At 38.4% G+C, this 24,111-nt stretch overlaps 1 protein-coding gene across 1 annotated transcript in view; it reads right to left on the reverse strand.

Annotated features, from left to right (window-relative positions):
• Positions 1-24,111, reverse strand: part of LOC102846923 (protein boule-like) — a 45,970-nt gene that overhangs the window by 2,037 nt on the left and 19,822 nt on the right. Inside the window, exons 7-10 of the mRNA XM_006889068.1 lie at positions 18,422-18,493; positions 14,883-14,930; positions 13,886-14,014; positions 4,018-4,116 (exon numbers count right to left, since the gene is read on the reverse strand). Of these exons, the coding sequence (XP_006889130.1) occupies positions 4,018-4,116; positions 13,886-14,014; positions 14,883-14,930; positions 18,422-18,493 (348 nt within the window). The remainder of the gene's footprint in view (positions 1-4,017; positions 4,117-13,885; positions 14,015-14,882; positions 14,931-18,421; positions 18,494-24,111) is intronic.

Here is a 24,111-nt window from a genome sequence, read left to right on the forward strand (position 1 = left end):
ATCAACAATCTGTGTTATGCAGATGACACAACCCTGCTTGCTGAAACTGAAGAGGACCTGAAGCACCTGCTGCAGAGTGTCAAGGACTGCAGCCTCCAATATGGATTGAGGCTCAATGTCAAGAAGACAAAGATTCTCACCACTGGACCAATTGGCAGCATCAGGATGGTACACAGCTTTAGTTTGCTTGGCGCCACAGTCAACACTCTTGGCACCAGCAGCCAGGAAATTAAAAGGCGCATTGCCATGGGAAAGTCTGCTGTTGCGGACCTCTCCAAAGTACTGAAGAGCAATGGTGTCTCTCTGGAGACTAAGGTGCATTTGATACAGGCCATGGTCTTGACAATCACTTATTATGCATCAGAGAGTTAGACAATGACCAAGGAGGATAGGAGGAGAATTGATGCCTTTGAGCTGTGGTGCTGGAGAAGATTCATCCTGGAAAGGGTTAAACAGGGTGGCTCCTTGGAGGCAAGGTTTCTGAGGCTCCGTCTACCATACTTTGGACATGTTGTGAGGAGATACTGGTCCTTGGAGAAGGACATCATACCTGGGAGGGTGGAGGGAGAGCGCAGAAGGGGAAGGCCCTCTATGAGGTGGATTGATCCAGTGACTGGAATAATCGGGATGGGAGTGTTGGAGACAGTGCAATTGCCACAGGACAGAGCAGAGTTTAGGGCTGTTGTACATAGGGTCGCTATGAGTCGCAAGCGACTCAACGGCACATAACAACAACAACAAGTGTTTGATTTTCCATTTAAAATCTCTTGTGACACTAAGCATTTCTGTGTAAACATTTCTATCTCCAGTAAATTGTGTATTGCAGGAAAATGGAAGAATGTGGATTTCAACAGCAGAGGAGATGGAATGTGGGGTGATGGTGGTGCCCCTAACTTCTGTGTTGTTCAGTGATCAATCATACTTTTGTGATGTAGGATTCTGTCTGTGTTAAGGCTAAGGAGCCCTGGTGGTACCTAATTTATTGCACTGCTAACCAACAGGTCAGCAATTGCAATCCTCCAGCAGCCCTGAATGAGAAATACAGGCAGTCTTCTCCCATAAAAATTTACAGTTCCAGGTACCTGATGGAGCACATTTGTGTTGAGATCTTCTCAATGGCAGTGGGGACTGGTGCCCTGATGGACCAAGTCTATGTTGAGATCTCAATGGAAGTGGGTACTGGTGCTAAGGTCAGTCATGACTCAGTAACTCAGCACAGAACCAAATAAAACACTGCTTGGTCCTGCAGCCTTTGACAAGCTCTTCTGTGCTAAAACCAGTCAATAGTTTCAGTCACTGTGTCTGTCAATCCATCTCCTAAAAGGTCTTGTTTGCTAACTTTGTGCTATACCAAGCATGATCTCTTTTTTTCAGGGACTGGCCCCTCCTGATACTGTGTCCAAAGTATGTGAGATGAAGTCTTACCATCCACGTTGCTAAGGCACATTCATTCTGGCTGCATTTCTAAGACAGATTTGTTTGTTAGGATGTTTTTGGCAAAGACACATCTAGCTGCTATTAGCTTTTTGACATATTAGGTTTAGGCCAACTCTTAATTCAGGAGACCAAGTTGTCCTGAAATACATTATTTTTTTTGGGGGCGGGTAGGTTAAAAAGCATAGGTTTCCATATTATTTGTGACACCTCTAGGACATGATCCAGTAAAACTTTCTATTAATGAAACACAAACCATGGGTCTATTTAGAATTGAATGTAATTCCTCCTATGGAAAAAGTTGGCTTTTAATTTCATTTTTAATTGAAAGGTAAAACTAAAATAGCTTCATGCTGCTAGTGATTACAAATGATTTTGTAAAGTATGGTTTTAGGGATTTCAAACTTCTTTGGTTTGATAAACCCTATAATCTGAACTGAAAGAGTTTTGGTGGCACAATGGTTAAAAAATTTGGCTACTAACTACAAGATCAATTGAACCTACAGTGTGGGAGAAGAAGGAAGCATTTTGCTTCTTTAAAGATTACAGCCTTGGAAACTTGACAGGCAATACAATCTGTCAGGGTTGCTATTAACCAGAATCCATCTGATGGCATATTGTTTTTTTCTTAAGTACATCATGTTTTAAACGACAACATTTTTAATTTTGCTTATTTTTTAAATTTTGCTTATTTTATAGCCACTCCTTTTGTGCTATTGCTTTTGATTTTTTAAATTTTGAATTTGTGTGTATACAAAATTTGTAAACATTGTGTTTCACACTATCCTCTATTCACATGGTATTTCATACAATCACTTCCAATTATGATGTTCTATAAGACCAACCATTTTTTAACTATGTTCTCTATTAACCTGTTTCTTCATATCCCTGCCAGATCTTTCCCATTGTCTTTACCCTCTCCAGTCACGTACCAAATTGTGTGACCCCATGATTTGCCCCAGCCCATCCTCATGGTTTTGCTCCCACCTCAGACCTCCACACACATTTTACTAGTTATCCTTCTATTTTTACAATAATGGCCTATCCATTACTGTTTATCCTTAGGAGACTGACTTATCTCACTCTGCATAATGCTATCCAGTCTCTCTCAAGTTATGTAGTAATTTTCTAATTTGTTGTTCTCCAGTGCTGTGTAGTATTCCATCATATGAACGCACCACAGTTTCTCAGTTAATTCGACTGTGGTTAGACATTTGGGCTGTTGCCATGTTCTTGTGATTTTGAGTAACGCTGCTATGAACACTGGTGTACAAATCACTGTTTGTGCCTCAGTTCTAATTATCTCTGGGCATATTCCTTGCAGTGGAATAGCTGGGTCATATGGAATTTCTAGTTCAGCTTTTTGAGAAAACACCAAACTGTCTTTCAGACTGGTTGTATCATTTTACAATCCCACTAACTGTCTGAGTTCCTATCTTTCCACATTCTCTCCAACTTTGCCACTGCTAGGGGGGTGAGACAGTATCTTATTATGGTTTTGATTTGCAGCTCTCTTATTGCCAGTGATTTTGAGCATTTCTTCATGTGCCTATTTGCCATCCAAATGTCTTCCTCTGTGAAAAGTCTTCCTTTCCTGTGCTGTCCCTCCACCCTTCCAAGCATGATAGCCCTCTCGAGAAACGATTGTGATGAAAATGTAGAATTGGGTAAGGTTTCAACCTGTCACTATGTGTTGGAGTTGACTTGATAGCACCTACCCACAATAATGAGTTGTAATTGATTGGATGGAGCCTAAAACCAACAATAATGGGGTTTTTTTGAAATCTGCTCTCCCAACTGTAGTACCAGATCTTGTGCAGCTGCGTGAGTTTGAAGAAAACGACCTTATTCGACCAACTGTACCATCAAAATCCATTTGGAATTTATCTGTCTTGCTTGCATAATTATATATAAAGATCCTTATTACCTCAAATTTGTTTTCCTTGATTTCAGTATGCCTTCTGTTACCATAAAAACACATGGAACCCCATAAAATTAATAGGAAATACACATGCACACATCTAACTCTTGGCCTGTACACTTTTGGGCTTGGATCTAATTTAGGAAAAACACGCTTTATCCTCAAACTAGAGGATTAGAATTCTTTTTATCCTCATAAATATTAAAAGGAGTTCTCATAACGTAGTCCCTGGGAGTTGCACTACCCCAAAGACACACCATTATGGCAGTTTGAATCCATCTGTGGATACGAAGGAGAAAGAAGTGCAATGTGCTCCCTTAAGATTTACAGTCTCTAAATTGTGATGGGGTGTGTGTTTGTGTGTGTGATTAAAGTTGGCTCCTAATTTGCAGCAATTACGTTTTTAAGTTTGATAAATATTATATATCATTACCACAGATAACATAAATTTGACCATGTATGGTTTATAATTGGTTGAACATCAATTAATATGTAATACAGTTAAAACTGTGTTCCTTTCACATGAAATAATGGATTAATTTTATACTTCTGGTCACATTTAAGATGAAAATAGCCAAAACGGTTACTTTTAAGAAGAAAAATTTTGGAGACTTAAAATATGACTGAAGGAAAACAAAATTAAACCAAAACCAGTGTCTTACTTTAATTGGTTCAGGCTGCATCACAGGTGCAGGCACGGCAATGGCACTTGGAGCATAAACCTGATGATATGTTGTTTGAACTCCATGATCAGAATAAGGCTATTCCAAAAGAAAGAGGGAGAATTCGGTATTTATTTTTTTTAATGAATTAATAATACTAATCCAATATTTACAATACACTAGGTAATTTACTATTTAATGGATAAACACAGATTAAACATACATTTTCTATCTTTAATATATAATATTTAGAGAAGCAGAGAAAGAAAACAGTCACAAATAACATAATGTAAGCGACATCTATAAGAATGTATGGAAACAAAGACAGAAGCTACTTAGTTTATTCTGAAAGAGTGGTCAGGGAATATTTCCTAATGGAGATCATGCTTGAACTTGAAAAGTGAAAGAAAGTGGGAATAATATGAGCAAAACAAAAGGCAAGAGAGGTAGAGAGAAGAGTATTAACAAATGTATAGAAGCAAGTAAGAACATAGTTCATCTTGGAAATCTGCCTTGTTTATTACGACAGGAAGGAAGACTACACACTAAGATAGTTGAAAAGTGAGACAACAGAACTATAGGATAGAGATGTATTTGTAAAAGCAGATTTATGGCTTCCCCCAAAATGACAGAACTGTTCACTGTGATATGCAGTGTCAGAAACAAGTCTGATGTTTATGTAATGGTGTGTTGTTGTTGTTGTTATGTGCCGTCGAGTCATTTGCGACTCAGCGACCCTATGTACAACAGCCCTAAACCCTGCTCTCTCCTGTGCCAATTGCACTGCCTCTGACACACCCATTCCGATTACCCCAGTGACTGAATCAATCCACCTCATAGAGGGTCTTCCCCTCCTGCGCTGTCCCTCTACTCTACCCAGCATGATGTCCCTCTCCAAAGACCTGTCTCTCCTTGCAACATGTCCAAAGTATGTCAGACGAAGCCCCAGAATCCTTGCCTCCAAGAAGTAGCCTGGTTTAACCCTCTCTAGGATGAATCTGTTTGTTTTCTTGGCAGTCCATGGTACATTCAATACTCTTCTCCAGCACCACAGCTCAAAGTCATCAATTCTCCTTCTGTCCTTCCTAGTCATTTTCCAGCTCTCTGATGCGTAACAAGTGATTGCAAAGACTATGGCCTGTATCAGGTGCACCTTCGTCTCCAAAGAGACACCGTTGCTCTTGAGTACTTTAGAGAGGTCCCTAACAACAGACTTTCCCATTGCACTATGTTTTTTGATTTCCTGGCTGCTGGTGCCAAGAGTGTTGACTGTGGAGCCGAGCAAACTGAAGCTGTGAACAATCTCAATCTCTGCCATCCATCCTGATGCTACCAATTGGTCCAGTGGTGAGAATCTGTTGTCTTCTTGACATTGAGCCTCAGTCCATACTGAAGGCTGCAGTACTTGACCCTCTGCAGTAAGGGCATGACGTTTAAAGGTGAAGGGAGAAGGTCTGTAGAAATGGCTAGAAGTTTATTCCATAAAAATCTGTGTTATCTGTAGGAATTCCAGTAGACATGTCCAGTGCTTAATGGTAGAGAGCTTGAGTAGCACTGTCCAATAAAAATACAATGTGATCCACATATTGTTAGGTGCCGTTGAGTCGTATACGACTCACAGAGACCCTATGAATGAAAGGCCTGAGCACTAATATACACTGATATACTGATCCACATATATAATAAATTTTTTTTTCACTGGCCTTATTAGAAGAAATATAAATAAACAAGTAAAATGAATGTTTAACATTGCTTATTGTGTTGTACTGCTGAATGCGGTCATGTCAAGCATGACTCATAGTGACCATAAGTACAAAAGGCCTGAAACCTTTCTATAACTACCGTCATTTATCAAAATTTATAGTTTCCAGAGGCATGTTGTTTATGAAGTGGTTGCCACGCCTGATTCCAAACCTGTCTTAAATATTACTTATGTAGGCCAAAATATTAAGTCATTTAAACATGTAAGCAGTATAAATATTACTCATATTTTTCACACTACACTTTTTTCATATTATATTTTCAAAATCTCATATTTTGCACTTACAACAAAATAATATGAATTAGTACTTTCATAGCTACATGGATCAGATAATGCAAGTATAAAACTTAGGTATGAAAATGGCACTAGAGATGCAGGTATAGTTGAGAACACTATAGTGAGTATATAGCGTGTAAGAATATGAAATCATAAGAAAGATCGACTTACAAAAGAAGGTAAAAGGATCACTACTATTATGTGCCATTGAGCAGCCTATGACTCATACATACCTTAGGAACAATGGCTGTTAACCTTGTCCTATCCTAAGACAGTCTCACCATCTCTGATTCACGTGTCCCCATTGGCACAGTCACTGGGTCAATCCATCTCATCCAGGGTCTTCCTCTCCTGGGATATCCCTCCACCCTTCCAAGCATAATGTCCTTCCCCAAAGTCTTGCCCCTTCTGACAACATGCCCAAGGTATGTGAGATGGAGCTTCAAAATCCTTGCCTTTAAGTAACAATCTTGTTTCACCCTTGCTAGGACAAATCTGTTTGATTTCCTTGGCAATCCATGGCATTTTCAATACTCTTCTCCAGGACCACAACTCAAAAGCATCAATTCTTTTATCATCCTAAATCATTATCCAGCAAAGGAAGAAATTCAGAAGACCATGGCATGGATCAGGAGCATCTTAGTCTCTAGACTTACATTATTGTTCCTTAGCACTCTTTTTCCCCCCCCTCCCTTAGCACTCTTGAGAAAGCATATTTTCCTAATGCCACTCATCTTTATTTCCTGACTGCTGGGGTCAAGAGATTGTGGATTCAAGTAAGATGAAGTTGGTAACAACCTCAATCTTTTCTCTCTAATAATGCTGCCTATTGGCCTAGTGGGTGATAATCTTTGTTTTCTTGATGCTGATATGCAATCTATACCAAAGGCTGCAGTTTTGATCTTCTTTTTTCTTGTTTTATTTAAATTTATTATTAATTTCAGTAAAAATTTACAGAGACTTTGGATTTCCATTCATTCACTGTTGCACTTTTCTCCCCTCCTAACCCTCCCCTCTAGTACACTACCTTTTTGGAAAAGTAAAAGAAAAATTCATTCATTGTTTTACAAACCCTTCCCCAGGTCCACTCCACCATGTAGCCTTCGCTCTAGACTCCTGCCATGACAAAAAATAACTTATCACATATCCCTCTTAAACAGTTTTCTCCCTCATCTGTTTCAATGCAGTATACATTGTTGAACCCATCTTTTTTAGTATCTCCCCGACCCCAAGGTCAGTCCTGTTTTACAACAGTAGCACCATGCAGCATTTGTCCTTTTGTGACTGAGATACTTCATTCAGCATAATGTCCCCCAGGGTCACCCATTTTGAATATTATTGCATAAGTTCCTTGTTTTCAATGCAGCAAGTATTCCATTGTGTGACTATACCACAGCTTCTCTATCCATTCGATTGTTGATGGGCACTTAGGTTGTTTCCAACTCCTTGCTATTGTGAACAAAGCCACGATAAACATGGGTGTGCATATATCTGCTTGGATGTCAGTTATGGTCTCTTTGGGGTATAATCCCAGTAGTGGAACTGCTGGGTCAAATGGTATCTCTATTTGTAATTTTTTGAGAAAGCGCCATACCACCTTTCACAGTGGTTGCACGTCTTTGATCTTTTGTATCAAACATTTCAAGTCTTCCTCAGTTTTGGTAAGCAAGTTTGTGTCATCTGCAAAATGTAGTTGGATGATTAGCATTCCTCCAAGACACGGAGAAAGGATACATCCCTGACCCACTCATTTATTTTTAACCATGAAGTGTTCTCTTAATTTTGAGTGATGAAGATCCTTGCACTGTTTGGACAACAGCTTCTTGGTCTAGGTATAGATTCACACAAACACAATCAAGTATTCTGAGATTCTAATTCTTCTCAAGTTTAGCCACAATTTGCTGTGCTCCACACAGTGAAATGCCTTTGTATAGTCAAGAAAACATAGACAGACATCCTTCTGGTATTCACTGCTTTTAGCCAAGATCCTTCTGATTTCAACAAAAAAATGGTAATAAAACACTGGGCATTTCTCCGCAGTCTTAACTGAAAAAGAAAATTCAAGCCTCGAGTTCCAAGACTAAAAACTTCTATGGGCAAAATGTTGAATGACAGAATAAAGAGAAGATGGAAGGAATGCACAGAATGACTGTGCCAAAAAAAAAAGTGGTCAATGATCAATAATTTTAAGAGATAGTATGTGATCAAGAACCATTGTTACTGAGAGAAGTAGGCCAGGCTGTACTGAAGGCAAATAAATAAGGCTCCTGAAATTGATGGAGTACCAACTGACATGTTTCAACAGATGTAGCTTTAGGTGTTCCCATGTCTATTCCAAGAAATAGGAAAGACAGTTACCTGACCAACTGACCAAAAAAAAAAATATCTGTATTTGTTCTTATTCTAGTAAAAGGTGATTCTAGCAATATTATGAGATGATTATATACTATCATTAATATCACACACAAGTAAAATCTTGCTGAAGGTAAGCCAAATAAAGCTGGAGCAATATTTTTATTAAAGAGAACTTCCAGGAAATTCAAGGTGGATTTGGAACTCTGCATTAAACAAGGAATATCACTGTTGATGCCAGATGGATCTTAGCTAGAAGCAAAGAATACTAGGAAGATGTGTGCATGTTACTATGAAAAGGTAATATTACGTGTGAATCATAATAAATTATGCATGCTATTGAGAGTAATGAGACTCCCAGAACATGTAACTAACTATATGTTAGAATAAAAGAACATGTGCCTAGAACAAAAAAAAGCAATCATTTGAATAGAACAAGGATATACTGCATAGTTTAAAATCAGAAAAGCTATTACTGCAGGGTTGTAGTCTTTCACTATATGTAGTACAACTATTCTAACTATCCATGTTCCATTGTATCGATGGCACTTAAAAAGAACAACAACATTCAAATTGCATGTTGAAAAAATAATCTGAGAAACTGGTCTGTGTAAAGCCATTAGGATTGGAGGAACATTCATGAACAACCTTGTGTTATGCAGGTGACATAACTTTGCTTTCACAAAGTGAAGAAGAGTTGAAGCACTAACTGAAGATCAAAGATTATTCCATATGATAGCAACTCAACATCAGGAAGCAAAAATCCTCACACTGGAACAATAAGCAACATAATGATTAATGGAGAAATGATTGAAGTTGTCAACAATCTCATCTTGCTTAGATTCACAATCAATACCTTTGGTACCAACACTTTAGTCTTCAAACTGATGTCACTGTACAATGTTTACAAACTTTGTATGCAAACCAACAGAAAAGAAAAATTACAAAAAAGTGATACAATTATTTTTTTAGTACTTTGGAGAGGTCTTTGACAGCAGATTTTCCCAAAGCAACATATCTTTCAATTTGTTCATAGCCACCACCGTAAGCATTGATTATGAGTCCAAATAAGATGAAATAATTGACAAACTCAACCTTTCTCCAACTATCATGATGCTGCCTACCGGTCCAGTGGTAAGGATTGCTTCTTTGATGTTGAGATGTAATCCATATTGAAAGCTGTAGTTTTGATCTTCAGCAAGTGTTTCAAGTCCTCTTTCAGCAAGCAGTGAAGTGATGAACAGAGATTTCAAAGGGAAGCTGAAGAAGGTAACATAAAGTATTATAACAAAATGTGCAAAGAGTTGGAGTTCGAAAATAAACAGGAAAAAAACTTTTGGCATTGGTCAAGCTGAAGGAACTGAAGAACAAGTTCAGGCCTCAAGTTTTAACAGAGAGGGATACTTTGGGCAAAATCTGGAATGAAGAAGCATCAAAAGATCATGGAAGGAATAAACAGAGTTATCGTACCAAAAAAAGAATAATATGACACAAATTACAGGAAGTAGCATATGATCAAGAACCAATGGTATTAAGATGTCCATTCATGTCTCAGCTCTTATTTCCTTGGGATATATTTCTACCTGTAGAATAGCTGGGTCACATGGGATTTCTATGTTCAGTTTTGTGTTGTTCTGTCTTCACTTTGATATATTTTTTTCCCTTTCTGCAAGCTGTGTTTGTTTTACATCAATTAGGTCTGCCACATAAGGTATAATTTACCAGAAAAGCTAATAACACAGAAATAACCTCATTAAAAGAGACAGCATATCAGTCTAAACAGAATGAACTCTAGAAAAATTAGTGTGACCTGAAAAGTAGCAGGAAGAGCTAACGGCAGATCCAGGAAGAAAATACATTCTTGTTAGAGAGTCAAAGGAGAAAGTACCAGCAATAAAGTGAACAATAAAAGCAAGATGCTTCCCCCTCCTCTCAATGTTTTTTAACATGTTCAAACCCTGTAACGTGAAATTTATTCTCTCACAGTTGGATGCAGTCTCAGAGAACATGCCTATATTCCTGGTAGGTGCTGGATCATGGGAAAAGACTGAAACCCATCCGTTCAGGTGGCTGATGTGTTGACTGTGTGCTCCTTGGTCAGTTGTGTTTGTGGGGCTCTGATTTTACTTGTCATAATGAGTAGTTCGTCAGATGGGATGATATGTTTAGTTTTTTAAAGAAATAACAAATCACCTACCACAGAGGTTGTGCCATTTTACGATCCTACCAGTAGTCTGTAAAAGTCCCAATATCTCTGCATCCTCTTCAACATTTATTGTTTGCTGTTTTGTTCAAACTTGCTATTGCTGCTGGAGTGAGGTGGTATCTCACTGTTTTGATTTGCATCTCTCTAACTTGTTAGTGATTCTGAACATTTCTTAATGTGTTTCTTGATCATCCAAATGAGTTTTTTCATGTCTTTTGCCTATGTGGGGATGGGTTATCAGTCTCTTTCTGTGGAGGCTTTGTTGCTGTTGTTATGTGCTATCCAGTCAACTATGACTCACAGTGACTCTATGAATGTTAAGTCCGAACTTTGCCTTATCCTGAGCCAGTCTCACTGTCTCTGACATACCTGCCACAATTACCACAGTCAAATCCTTCTTATCCAGGGTCGTCTTCTCCTGTGCTGACACTCTATTCTTCCAAACATGTCCTTCTCCAAGGATTGGTTCCTCCTGAAAACATGCTCAAGTTGTGTGAGACAGAGTTTCAAAATCTTTGCTTCCATGGACCAACCAGCCTCTCCAAGACAGACTTATTTGTTCTCTTGGCAATCCATAGTATGCTCAATACTCTTCTCCAGCACTACAGCTCAAAGGCATTGATTCTTTTTCTATCATTGTCTAGCTCTCTGATGCATAGCAAGTAATCAAGAAAACGATGGCCTAGATCAGGCACAGCTTAGTTTCTAAACTGACATTGTTGCTCTTCAACACTATCGGGAGGTCCTTGCCAGCAGATTTTCTGACTTGTTAAAAAAAAAAAAGCAACAGTTGAATGAGAATGGCCATATTTGACTTTTATCAACTTCACAGAAGGGAATCATCACCGTCCACAGCATCAGTAACACAAAACCAATTCCCATAAGGTTAGACATGTCCCCCAAACTCCTGTTCCTCTTTCTACTCATCTCAACACCATTCTTACTGTTTTAATAGGTGCAATATTCAATGTGACAGCTCACAGGCAACACAGAGCCATATTAGGGAAGTTAAAAGTTTACAAACAGATTAATAACTGAATACAGTAAAGACAGCTCCCAAAATGTGCATGCAGGCACCTCAGCCTCATGGATCTAAATATTCTCAATTTCTCAGTCCCACCAATATTGGCTCTCCATCCAAATGTCCAACAAAGTTCTTTCTCAGTCCTGCCAATATTGGCTTTCTGCACCCACACCCGTCTCTGCCACACAAGTCCCATCTCACGTCAATTCTCCAGTTTGGCCATGACTGATGCTGCCATTCATAGCATGTCATATTTTTTCCTGCCTCCTCTTCACCAAGGTAGGGGAAGGTCTCTTTCCTCTTCTCTGGTTGGGGATGAGTCCATCTCTGAAGCTCAAGCTGTTCAATGTACTGGTAAGATGAGCCAGTACTCTTGTAGTCTGTTAAGACTGACCAATCCTCTTATGGAATGATAGCCAAATCCCTTTGTGGATAACCCATTATGCCCCAGTTGCATAGTCTGACCCATCCACACAGTCAATCATCCACACTTGAAAAGCCATAGTGAAAGAAAAACTCTATACAAATGCAACTTGTCTTTTGATTTCTTGCCTGCTGATGGCAGAGTGTTGTGGTGGATCCAAGTAAGATGAACTGTTAACAATTTCAATCTCTTCTCTGAAATGTTGTTACCAATTATATTGTCTGAATCTGTGAGCTTTATTTTTACTCTACTGAAGAAAGTTTTTGACGCACACAGAGATTTGATTTTAAGAAGATCCCATTCACAAATCTTGTTTTCTCCAGGTTGTGCATTTGGCTATATTTGGAAGCCTATTTATACCATAGGCCAGGGATTCTACTTTTGTTCCCATTTTGAATTGTCTGATCTTTATAATTTTATTCACAACAGCAAGAAAATGGAAGCCATCCAACTGCCCATTAACAAACTAATAGATTTGAGAAATTTTGGTACATTCACACAATAAAATACTATGCAGCACTAAGGAATAACAACTTTATAAAATACTATATGACTTGGGAAAGAAGAGAACATTTTGTTGAATGAAGTATCTCAGTTATACAAGGACAAATAATGCATAAAGCCACTATTGTGACTATAGGAAGGTAACTGAGTAAGATATGTATAAATGTTCAAAAGGGAAAAGGTAGAAAAAGAGGAAGGGGGGGAAAATCACCTAAATAGCAGAAGTTAGTGGTTGGAATGGGGTGAAATAATTGGAAAGTTTCAATGGGGGCTTAAAAAGACAGAGGGATAATAGGTATAGAGCAATGCTAACTAATTATATATAATATAATCCATGTGAATAATTACATAATACATAAAGTAGGTGCACAAAACATGATGTATATGAATTATTATATTCAAATCAATAATTTTAAAAATGAACTAATGGTAATGAATGAAGAAGGCACAGTGATAGTATTGGTTAAAAATGAGGTCCCAGGAATTGACTACCAAGTGCTGCACTCAACAAATGCAGCCCTGGCCATGTTCAATAGTATACACCAAGAAATTTGAAAAACAGCTATTTGACCAACTGACTGGAAGATATCCATATTTGTTCCTGTTCCCAAACTAGTAATACAGTGCACTGAAAGATGGTGCAAATTTCCTTATCCTTTATACTGATTTAAAATATAGCATGAATAATTCATGGTAAATAGAGTGACAGTTTGGAAATAAAAGGCAGATACTGATGACCATATTTGCAATTTGTATTTTTAAAATAAATTTAAAATTATGTATTACGAATCTAAACCTTTTCCTTTTTTACTTATTATATGATTTTAATTGGCAAAATGTTATTAAAATACAGAGTTGACAGACAAAACCAGAAAGGAAGCATTTATCATCTTACTATGTAAAGGAGACAGCATCAGGGTTTAGTCTAGGAACCAACCAGTTGATTCAGGGAATAGCTGAGAACTAGTTAAGAGTAAATAAGTTTTGGGAGCTCTCGTGGCTGGCGGAGTGGCAAGAAGCTGCACTGCAATCCCAGAGGTATGTGGTTCGAATCCACCAGATGATCTGCTGGAGAAGGAGGGACAATCTCCTCTTATACCAGTAATATTTGATTTGACAGTACACACACACAAAGAAATAGTAAAATTTAAAAAAAATGAGGAAGTTTTAAGATGCAGTATTCTTACATATAACAAAGGGGAAGACTGACGTGAATAAATCATGTGAAGCAGCTTCAAACAGTGTTTTTGAAAAAATGAAACAAAGAAAAGAAGTGTTAAGTTGAAGTGGTTAGAAGGCAATTTAAAGACTAAAACATACCTCCAGAACTGAAGTTTCCATCAGAGATAGTGGAGGAGGAATACACCCACCATCTTGTGCAATTTCCACTGGCTGATAAATAACCTCTGAAGGTTGCAGGTATAAGAATGGAGCAGAAGAAACAGGTGACTGAAACATAAAATCATAGTTCAAATTCAAATATGATCAGTTATTTCTATCAAATCAAATAATCTACCCAATAGATAAGCATTCCCTTTATGCTTTTTTAGTAAGTATTATTTCTGACGGATAGCACAGGAGTCTGTTAGCAACAGACTAGGAACTCAGTTGGTCTAAATTTTGATTTTGTAGATGTCATTAAAGAACTTTACTATTATAAATTCTGAAAGTTCCTATTGTCTCAGGAACTCAAATGTAAATTCCTTAAAGAATGAAAAAACCATTAAGTTCATTGTAAGTTATGTATAACTGGCTTAAATGTCTACTCTGCACTTTAACTGTAACATTCCATGAAAACGTCATTAAACAGTAATTTGTGGTGATCTATTATCTTCAAAAGTTGAGAAATGAACAAGAAAAAAATGAGCACTGACCAATAGTAATTATTTATATAGAACACAATGTATATGAATGATTGTATGAAAACAAACTTTAAACACTGAAAATAGAATATGAGCACAAGTCTAAGTGAAACAAACTTTAAAGTGAGGCTAGGACAGTGCTAAATTTTTCACTAACAGTGGGGGGAAAAAAGTATTTTGTCTGGTTCCTAAAATGCTTTTATTTACATTTTACAAGTAGATCACATCTGATCTTCCCAAAAGTTAGGACAAAGAAAGTTACAAAGGGATATACATCCATTTCATAAATGAGGAAACTGAGAATACTACGATTAAATTGATTCCAAAGGTGGCATAATTAATAAACAGAAGAACATTTAAAATGTAGCTTTACTGACTTTAATATTCACATAGTCTTCATGGAAACACAACAACAAAAGGCATTTTTAAATCAAATAATGAAAGTTAATTTATACCTGAGGAACACCCCACTGCCACTGTCCTGGTAGACATTGTGCAGAGGCCTAAAATGAGAAAAACAAAAAACCCCTCACAAATAAGACACACTCATATTAAAAATTAAGGTTAAAACTAGATATTCATATACAAAACAATGATGCTAGACTCTTTTATGTTGTTATGTGCCACTGAGTTGCCTGAGATTCAGCAACCCTATGTACCACAGATCTGAAACTTGCTCTATCCTGAGCCAGTCTTATAGCTAGCATTATTACCCCAGTTACTATATTACTTTATTACCTGTTACTGTATTCATCTATCTCTTCTGGGGTCTTCATCTCCTGCACGGTCTCTCCACAATTCCAAGCATGATGTCCTTCTCCAAAGACTGGTCCCTCCTGTCCACATGCCCAAAGTATGAGATGGAGCTTCAAAATCCAAGGAGAAACTTGGTTTCTTCTTTTCCAAGACAGACCTATTTATTTTCTTGGTGATACATAGTATGTTCAACACTCTTCGCCAGCACTACAACTCAAAGACATCAATTCTTCTTCTGTCATCCTTAGTCACGGTCCACTTCTCTAACGCATAGCATGTTATTGCAAAGACTATGGCTTAGGTCTGGTGCACCTTAGTTTCTAGAGTGACACAGTTGCTTCTTAGTGCTCTGGAGAGGTCTCTGACAGCTGATTTTCCCAGTGCAATTCACTTTTTGATTTCCTGACTGTTGGTGCCAAGAGGACTGATCGTTGAGCTGAACAAGCTGTAATTATTAACAACCTCAAATATTCTCCATCCATCATGATGCTGTCAATTGGCTCAGTGATGAGAATCTCTGTCTTCCTGATGTTGAGGTTCAATCCAATTGAAGACTACAGTCCTTGACCTTTTCTAGAAAGAGTTTCAGATCCTACTCAATTTCAGCAAGCAAGGTTGTGTCATCTGCATAGCACTGGTTATTAATGAGCCTTCCTCCAATCCTGATGCCATATTCCTCCTCATAAAGGCCAGCCTCCTGAATGATCTGTTTGTTATCTTACAGATCTAATTTTATATAAAAATTACTAAAGACTTAAATACAAAAGCTAAAATGATTAAGACTCTTAAAAGATAGAAAGAAATCATTGGCAATGAATTCTGAATATATATGTAGTGTGAATATATATGAAGTGTGAATATATATGCACAAGAAACAAAAGAAAAAAATTAGATAAATCTGGCCTTACCAAAACTTTTGTTATTAAGGATAACACTGAAATGAAGAAAAACAAAAACACCCAAAATAAAAACACCAAAAACCTAAAACAAGAATACAAACCAACTACATAAAAACAAAGTAAACAACCCACCAAACCCAGAAAATGGGAGAAATGAAATGTAAATCATGTATTTAATAAAAAGCTTGTCAAGAATAAAAGACATATAATTAAAAAAAAACAGGCTAAAATAAAGCTCTGAATAAGTGTTTCTCCAAAGAAGATACCCAAATAGTCTATAAGCACATGAAAAGATGTTTAACATCACTAGCCATCAAAGAAATGTAAATCAAAACCACAATAAGATACTATGTCATACTCACTAAAATATCTCTAATAAAAAGCAATGACAATGGCAAAATAATGACAAATTTTGGCTAGAATGTGCAAAAATTAGAACACTGAAAAGACAAAACAGCATTGTCATTTTGTTGAACAGTTCGCTATTTCCTAGCAATTCCATTCTTAAGTATATGCAACAGAAATGAAGGCACAGACACAAGTAAAAATTTGCAGACCAATGCTCAAAGCAGCATTACTGAGGACAGTGTCAGACTGCAAAAACTCCAATGCCCATGAATCAACACCTGTCTCTTTTTCTTACTCACTCCTATTTAAAAATTTTATATTTAATTTCCTTGGTGCAAGCATGATTTGAGCTTTATGTGACTTTGGCAACCCAAAGACAGCAGAGGTGGCTGACCCCTGCTGACCCAAGTGGTTAGGAAATACAATTTACTTTCCCCCAACCTTCAAGCAGAAATGATGAAAAAAAAATATACATAGTGGTAGACATATGAATAGATGCTCAAAATCATTGGCAATAATACAGATGCAAGTAAAAACCACAATGAGATAACATCTCACCCCAATAGCAGTGACAAAATCTAACAGGACAGCAAGCGATAAATGTTGGAGAGGATGTGGAGATTGAAACTCTCATACATGGTTGGTGGGACTGTAAAATGATACAACCATCCTGGAAGGCAGTTTGGCATTTCCTCAAAAAACTGAACTTTGAAATTTCACATATGACCTAACTACTTCACTGCTAGGAATATAGCCTAAGGAAAAAAGAACACAAATGGGTAATTGCACATCTATGTTTATAGCAGCGTTACTTACAATAGCCAAGAAAATGTAAACAGTCAAAGCGTTCACTAATAAACGAAAATACCGAGAAATTGTGGCACATTCATGTGATGGGATATTTACTAAGCAGACTCAGGAGCAATGCCTTTTTTAAAAATTTTTATTATTTTTCATGTGTATACCGTCAAATCGGAGCTGAATGGTACAGGAGGCGATTGTCCCTCCTCCAGCAGAGCATCTGGAGGATTCAAACTGTGTACCTCTGGGATTGCAGTGCAGCTTCTTGCCACTAGGCTACCAGAGCTCACCAGGAGCAATGATTTTGAAAAATACTATGTAACATGGGAGAAGTTGGAGAACATTATGCTGCGTGAACTACCTCAGCACCAAAAAGATAAATATTGTATAAGACCATTAGTGTAAAAACAGAAGGCTAACTAGTAAAATGTGAACAAAAGTACAAAGGGGGAAGTGTAGGAAGAAAAGGGGTAGGGTGAGGTGGTAATCTTGAGGCCACAGAGTTACGTGGGCAGAGGGAGAAACTAAAAAGCAAATAGGAAAGACCGAGAGGGGCCTGCAAAGTTAGGGTAATGGTGGGCACAAGTCGATTGTGATTAATTTTATAAAATACTATGTATGGGAATGATACCATAAAACCCAATGTGAGCTGAGGAAAGCATGAAACACAATCTCTTTCTTTCTCTGTATACACACACATATGAAATACAATCTATATGAATTTTGTATGCAAACCAATATAAAATAAATAGTGTTGGTCAACTAAAACACTGTCAAAATATGTAACAAGCCATAGTATTTTAAAATATATTTAATAAAACAATAAAAAATTGATATAAAGTTTACACTAGCATGTTTTTAAAAAATCCACCTATGGTTTAATATCTTTTATCTTTGGTTATTATTATTAAAGACTTTTTAGATTAAGTATTAGCTTGGAGGACAATCGATCCCATTATTATTTGGTGAAAGGCAGCAAACAGCCCATTCTCTTGTATGATACTGTCTAGTTCCCTCATACAAAGGAAAAGCAAATAACACAACTGCTACCCAGTATCTCTTTTTAAGCAGTAGATAATTTATAGGAGAAAGAATAAAGTTACAAAAAAAGCCTCTCCATATAAAATAGAATTAAAAACCAACTTAAAACATAGTAACTTATGAAAAAAAACTTTAACACTAACAGTTACCTGGTAATGATAGGTGGGTTGCTGATAAACTGGCTGAGCTACCATCACAGGGGAACTGGACATAGAACGTGACTGTTAGGGGGGGAAAAATAGGAAAATTAGTCTAGATAAAAACGTCTTAAAAGAATTTCTAATAAAAGTGACCTAAAACTGGTTTTCTAAACCTAGTCAGCTTCTGTTTCAAAAATTTTATTTTGCTCTTACTTACTTTATACCCCCAAGGTCCATTATTAAAACTTTTAACAGTATCCTACATGTAATGGGGTTTCATTTCCAAACTTGTGTTAAAGCAAATATTGTTAAGAGCCATCGAGTCAAACACAATGCAAAGTGACCTTATGAACAAAAGAACTGAACCCTGTTCTATAACTATTGCTGTTTCTCTAAGTTCATAGAGTTTCCAGAGATATGTTGGCTAGGAAGTGGATGTCACTCCTGCTTCCAAGTTTGTCTCAATCTGGGAGCTCCATCAAACATGGTCCACCATAGGTAACCATTATGTCATTTGATACACCAGGCACAGTGTTCAGTGTTCAACCCCAAGTATTCTCAGTACAGCAAAATGACAGTCCAGTGCTGTACCACTTAGAAGAATGTTAGTCCCTAAAACAATTAACACCAAGCCCAAGGGCAGCAGTTTCGAGGGCTCAACCAACTTTTAAATATAAGGCCCACCCTCCTGGTCGTGCCTGACTCTAAATAAGAGGGTTCCTGGCCACAGCTAAATCAAGCAAATCCAGTGGAGGTTGTGGATGAGTCTTCCTCCAATCCTGATGCCATATTCCTCCTCATAAAGTCCTGGGTTCCCTAATGATCTGTTCTGCATTATAGATAGAAAAAGTATGAAGACAGGATGCATCCCTGACATACTCCTTTTCTTATTTTGAACCATGCAGTGATTCCCCGCTCTGTTCTGAGGAATGCTTCCCGGTCTAAGCATAGGTTTTGCATATGCACAATCAAGTGTTCTGGAATTCCAATTTTCCTCAAGGAAGCCATAATTTGTTGTGATCCACACAGTAAAAAGCCTTTGCAAGATTTATTAAAGACAGTAATTATAACTGGACAAAATAAACAAATATACTAATGAAACAAAATAGCTTTGAAAGAAACATCCACACAAGAAAAATGTTATTTCACAAAGTTTCATTTTAAAAAAAAGTCTAATGACTTTTTATTTCAAAATTTTTCTACAGAGTTTTGGGGTTTTTTTTAAACTAATTTTTCTTTCCCCCATCCCTTCTCATCACTATTTATAATCCAAACTTGCTTCTTTCAAACTTGGGTATTTAAAAGCTTTCCTTAGCTTTTAATAATGGTGGTCTTAAATGGGAAGGTTAATTTTTAAACACTAGGAAAAAGAAGAAACTCTAGTTTTAACAAATGCAAAAAGCAGAAGTACTTTAGCACTTTAGAAACTAAATATAAGAGGTTCATATCTCTTAAGGAAAAAGTTTTTAAACAACATACTAAAAGCTGAAAGTATAAAATAAATCAAACACAACTATCAACACTAAAAAAGAACTTGTGTATGATAAAAAATATAATAAATAAATGAATGGGCAAGATATAATTGGCAAAGGAGCTATTTACAATCCATAAATTTATACAATGAACACAAGAAAAAGTTCAAGGGAAGAATGGACAAAGGGTAAGAATAGGTAATTAGCAGAGGAAACGCCAATGTATGAAAATGTGTTCCACCTTAGTATTTAGGATATAAAAACAAGATGTTGATGTATGCTGTCAAGTTGTATCTAGTCTCCAGAAGGGGAGGACTGATCATCCTTTTCCCATGGAGCAAATGGTGGATTTGAACTCATACCTTTGGGACTGCAGCACAGCTGCTTACCACTAGGCCATCTGAAGTCCCTCAAATCAAGACACCATTCCATAACACTGACAAAAATGTAAAAATACTTTATTTAAGAATTAATAAAATTAAGAAGAACTGGAGTTTTTGCCCTTGTAATCAAAACGGCATGCTACTGGTACAATAATAGACACAGACTGACAGAATAGAACGTAAAACCCAGAAATCAACCCATCTACTTATGTTATTGTGAAGTGTTCTAAAATTGAGTATGACCCATACTTACCCTAAGAACAACAGATCTGAACCCTGTCCTATCCTAAGGACATCCTCATTGTCTGACATGTTTGTGCCCATTGCTGCAGTTACCGTGTCAATCCATCTGGTTGATGGTCTTCTCTTTTGCGGACTCTCCACCTTCCCAAATGTCCCTATCTAAGCAACAGCTTTCCCAGCAAACTATGCTCAAAGTATGTGAGACAAAGCTTTGTCATCTTTGCCTCCAAGTAGCACTCTGGCTGCATTCTCCCCAAGACATATGTTTGTTCTTTTGGTGGTCGTCCATGAGATATTCAGTACTGTTCTCCAACATCAAAGGTCAAAGTCATCAGTTCTTCTTTTGTCATCCTTACTTACTGTTCTGCTTTCAGATGCATATCAAGTGACTGAAAAGAACATAGCCTGAATCAGGCACACCTTAAGTCTTCAAATTGGTTTCAGTAAGAACCACATGATCTTTCAGTTGATGGAGAAAAGGCTTTTGGCAAAATCCAATACCACTTCCTGATTAAAATACTCAACAAAATAGGAACAGAAGGAAATCTCCTATCATATGAAAATTATATATGCAAAATCAAGAGCAAACACTGTTCTCAATGAGGAAAGACTAAAGACATTCCCTTTGCGAACAGGGACCAGACAGGGATGCTCATTATCACCATTCCCATTCAATATTGTATTAGAAGTACTTGTTTGTCACTGTCCATTTGCTGGCAGGGAGCAGCAACATCCTGACGGCAGTAAGTGTGATGGAGACACACCACTCTAGGAGCGCTGCAGAGAGCCCAGGTGAGTAAACAGAAGACAAGATGGGGTAGACTTGTAGATGTGGAATATGTGGATTGGACAGGAGAACCTCAGCCCAGTGCAGTCCACTCCCAGCTCAAAAGATGTGGCAGCTATCTTACTGGGTGGCCAGTTTTCTCAAGCTAGCAGAGCCAAACAGAATAGAGTTTCTCTATCCCGTATTAAGGGCTGATGGGTCAGATAGGCTTGCACTTCTCTGGAGCTAGGCGATCTGCCTTGGCCAGAGGCCTCCTCCTCCTCAACACTTGCTAGGATAGACAAGAGAGTAGGAGGCATCCAGATTGGCAAAGAGGTGGTAAAACTGTCACTGTATGCAGACAATATTACAGGGTACAGAGAAAATCACAAGGCTCTACAAAAAACCCTGTTGTTGTTATGTGCCATGGAGTCGTCTGCGATTCACAGCGACCCTATGTACAAGAGCCCTAAACGCTGTTCTATCCTGTGTAAATCTCGCTGTCTCAAAACACATTCATTCCCACCACTTCACTCACAGAATCGATCCATCTCATCGAGGGACTTCCTCTCCTGTACCGTCCCTCCACTCTGCCAAATATGATGTCCCTCTCCAAGGACCAGTCCCTCCTTGCAACATGCCTAAATTATGGCAGACGAAGCTTCAGAATCCTTGACTCCAGGGAACATTCTGGCTTCAGCCTCTCCAGGACAAACCTGTTTGTTCTCCTAGCTGTCCATGGTATATTCAACACTCTTCTCCAGCATCACAACTCAAAGACATCAATTCTCTATCATCCCTATTCACTGTCCAATTCTCCGATGCATAGCACGTAATTGCAAAGACTATAGCCTGGATCAGGCATACCTTAGTGTCCAGCCTGATGTTGTTGCACTTCAGTAACCTTGAGAGGTCCCTCACAGCTAACTTTCCCAATGCAATTCATCTCCTGATTTCCTCACTGTTACCAAGAGTGTTGACTGTGGAGCCAAGCAAACTGAAACTCTTAACTATCTCAATCTCTTCACTATCCATCTGATGCTGCCAATTGGCCCAGTGGTGAGAATCTTTGTTTTCTTGTTATTGAGCTTCAATCCACATTGAAGACTGCAGTCCTTGACCTTCTGCAGCAAGCACTTCAGGTCCTCCTCAGTTTCAGCAAGCAGGATTGTGTCATCTGCATAACGCAGGTTTTGACGATTTGTCCATCAATCCTGATGCCACATTCCTCCTCGTACAGCCCAGTGTCTCAGATGATCTGTTCTGCATACAGACTGAAAAGGTATGGAGACAAAATACACGCAGGACGGACCTGTTTCTTAATTTTGAACCATCCAGTGTCTCCCTGCTCTGTTCTGACGACTGCCTCTTGGTGCAAATATAGGTTTCACAATAGCACGATCAAATGTTCTGGGATTCCCATTTTTCTCAGTCAGCCACAGCTTGCTGTGATCCACACAGTCAAAAGCCTTTGCATAGTCAATGAAGGACAGATAGACATTCTTCTGGTATTCTTTGCTTTCTGCCAAGATCTATCTTACATTATCTATAATATCCCTAGTACCATGACATGTGCCGTCGAGTCGCCTGCGACTCATAGCGACCCTATGTACAACAGCCCTAAACTCCGCTCTGTCCTGTGCCAATCGCACTGTCTCTGACACTCCCATCCCGATTATCCCAGTCACTGAATCAATCCACCTCATAGAGGGCCTTCCCCTCCTGCGCCGTCCCTCCACCCTCCCAAGCATGATGTCCCTCTCCAAGGACCGGTCTCTCCTCACAACATGTCCAAAGTATGTTAGACGGAGCCTCAGAATCCTTGCCTCCAAGGAGCCACCCGGTTTAACCCTCTCCAGGACGAATCTGTTTGTTTTCCTAGCAGTCCATGGTATTCTCAGTACTCTTCTCCAGCACCACAGCTCAAAGGCATCAGTTCTCCTTCTATCCTCCTTGGTCATTGTCCAACTCTCTGATGCATAACAGGTGATTGCGAAGACCATGGCCTGTATCAGACGCACCTTAGTCTCCAGAGAGACACCACTGCTCTTCAGCACTTTGGAGAGGTCCCTAACAGCAGACTTTCCCATGGCAATGCGCCTTTTAATTTCCTGGCTGTTGGTGCCAAGACTGTTGACTATGGAGCCAAGCAAACTAAAGCTGTGTACAATCTCAATCTCTTCACCATCCATCCTGATGCTGCCGATTGGTCCAGTGGTGAGAATCTTTGTCTTCTTGACATTGAGCCTCAATCCATATTGCAGGCTGCAGTCCTTGACACTCTGCAGCAGGCGCTTCAGGCCCTCAGTTTCAGCAAGCAGGGTTGTGTCATCCGCATAACGCAGATTGTTGATAAATCGTCCTCTTCTAAATCCAGCCCGCACATCTGGCAGTTCTCTGTTGACATATTGTTCTAAACGTTTTTGGATAATTTTCAATAGAATCTTGGTTGCATGTGATATCAATGATATAGTTCGATATTTTCCACACTCTGTTGGGTCACCTTTCTTTGGAACGGGAACAAATATTGATCTCCTCCAGTCAGTTGGCCAGCTGGCTGTCCTCCAGATTTCCTGGCACAACCTAGTGAGCACATCTAGGGCAGCGTCTGTTTGTTGAAATAAATCAGTTGGTATGCAGTCAACTCCTGGAGCCTTGTTCTTTGCCAATTCCTTCATAGCAACTTGAACTTCCTCCTTCATCACCATAGGTTCTTGCTCGTATGTTATTTCATGAAATCCCTCTGTGTCAGCCAATTCCTTCTGATACAGTGACTCTGTGTACTCCTTCCATCTTCTTTTTATACATCCTGGATCATTCAGCATTCTACCCAAA

The sequence above is a fragment of the Elephantulus edwardii genome, unplaced genomic scaffold (assembly GCF_000299155.1).
Source record: "Elephantulus edwardii isolate Elephantulus edwardi_28Jun2011 unplaced genomic scaffold, EleEdw1.0 scaffold00075, whole genome shotgun sequence".
NCBI lineage: Eukaryota > Metazoa > Chordata > Mammalia > Macroscelidea > Macroscelididae > Elephantulus > Elephantulus edwardii.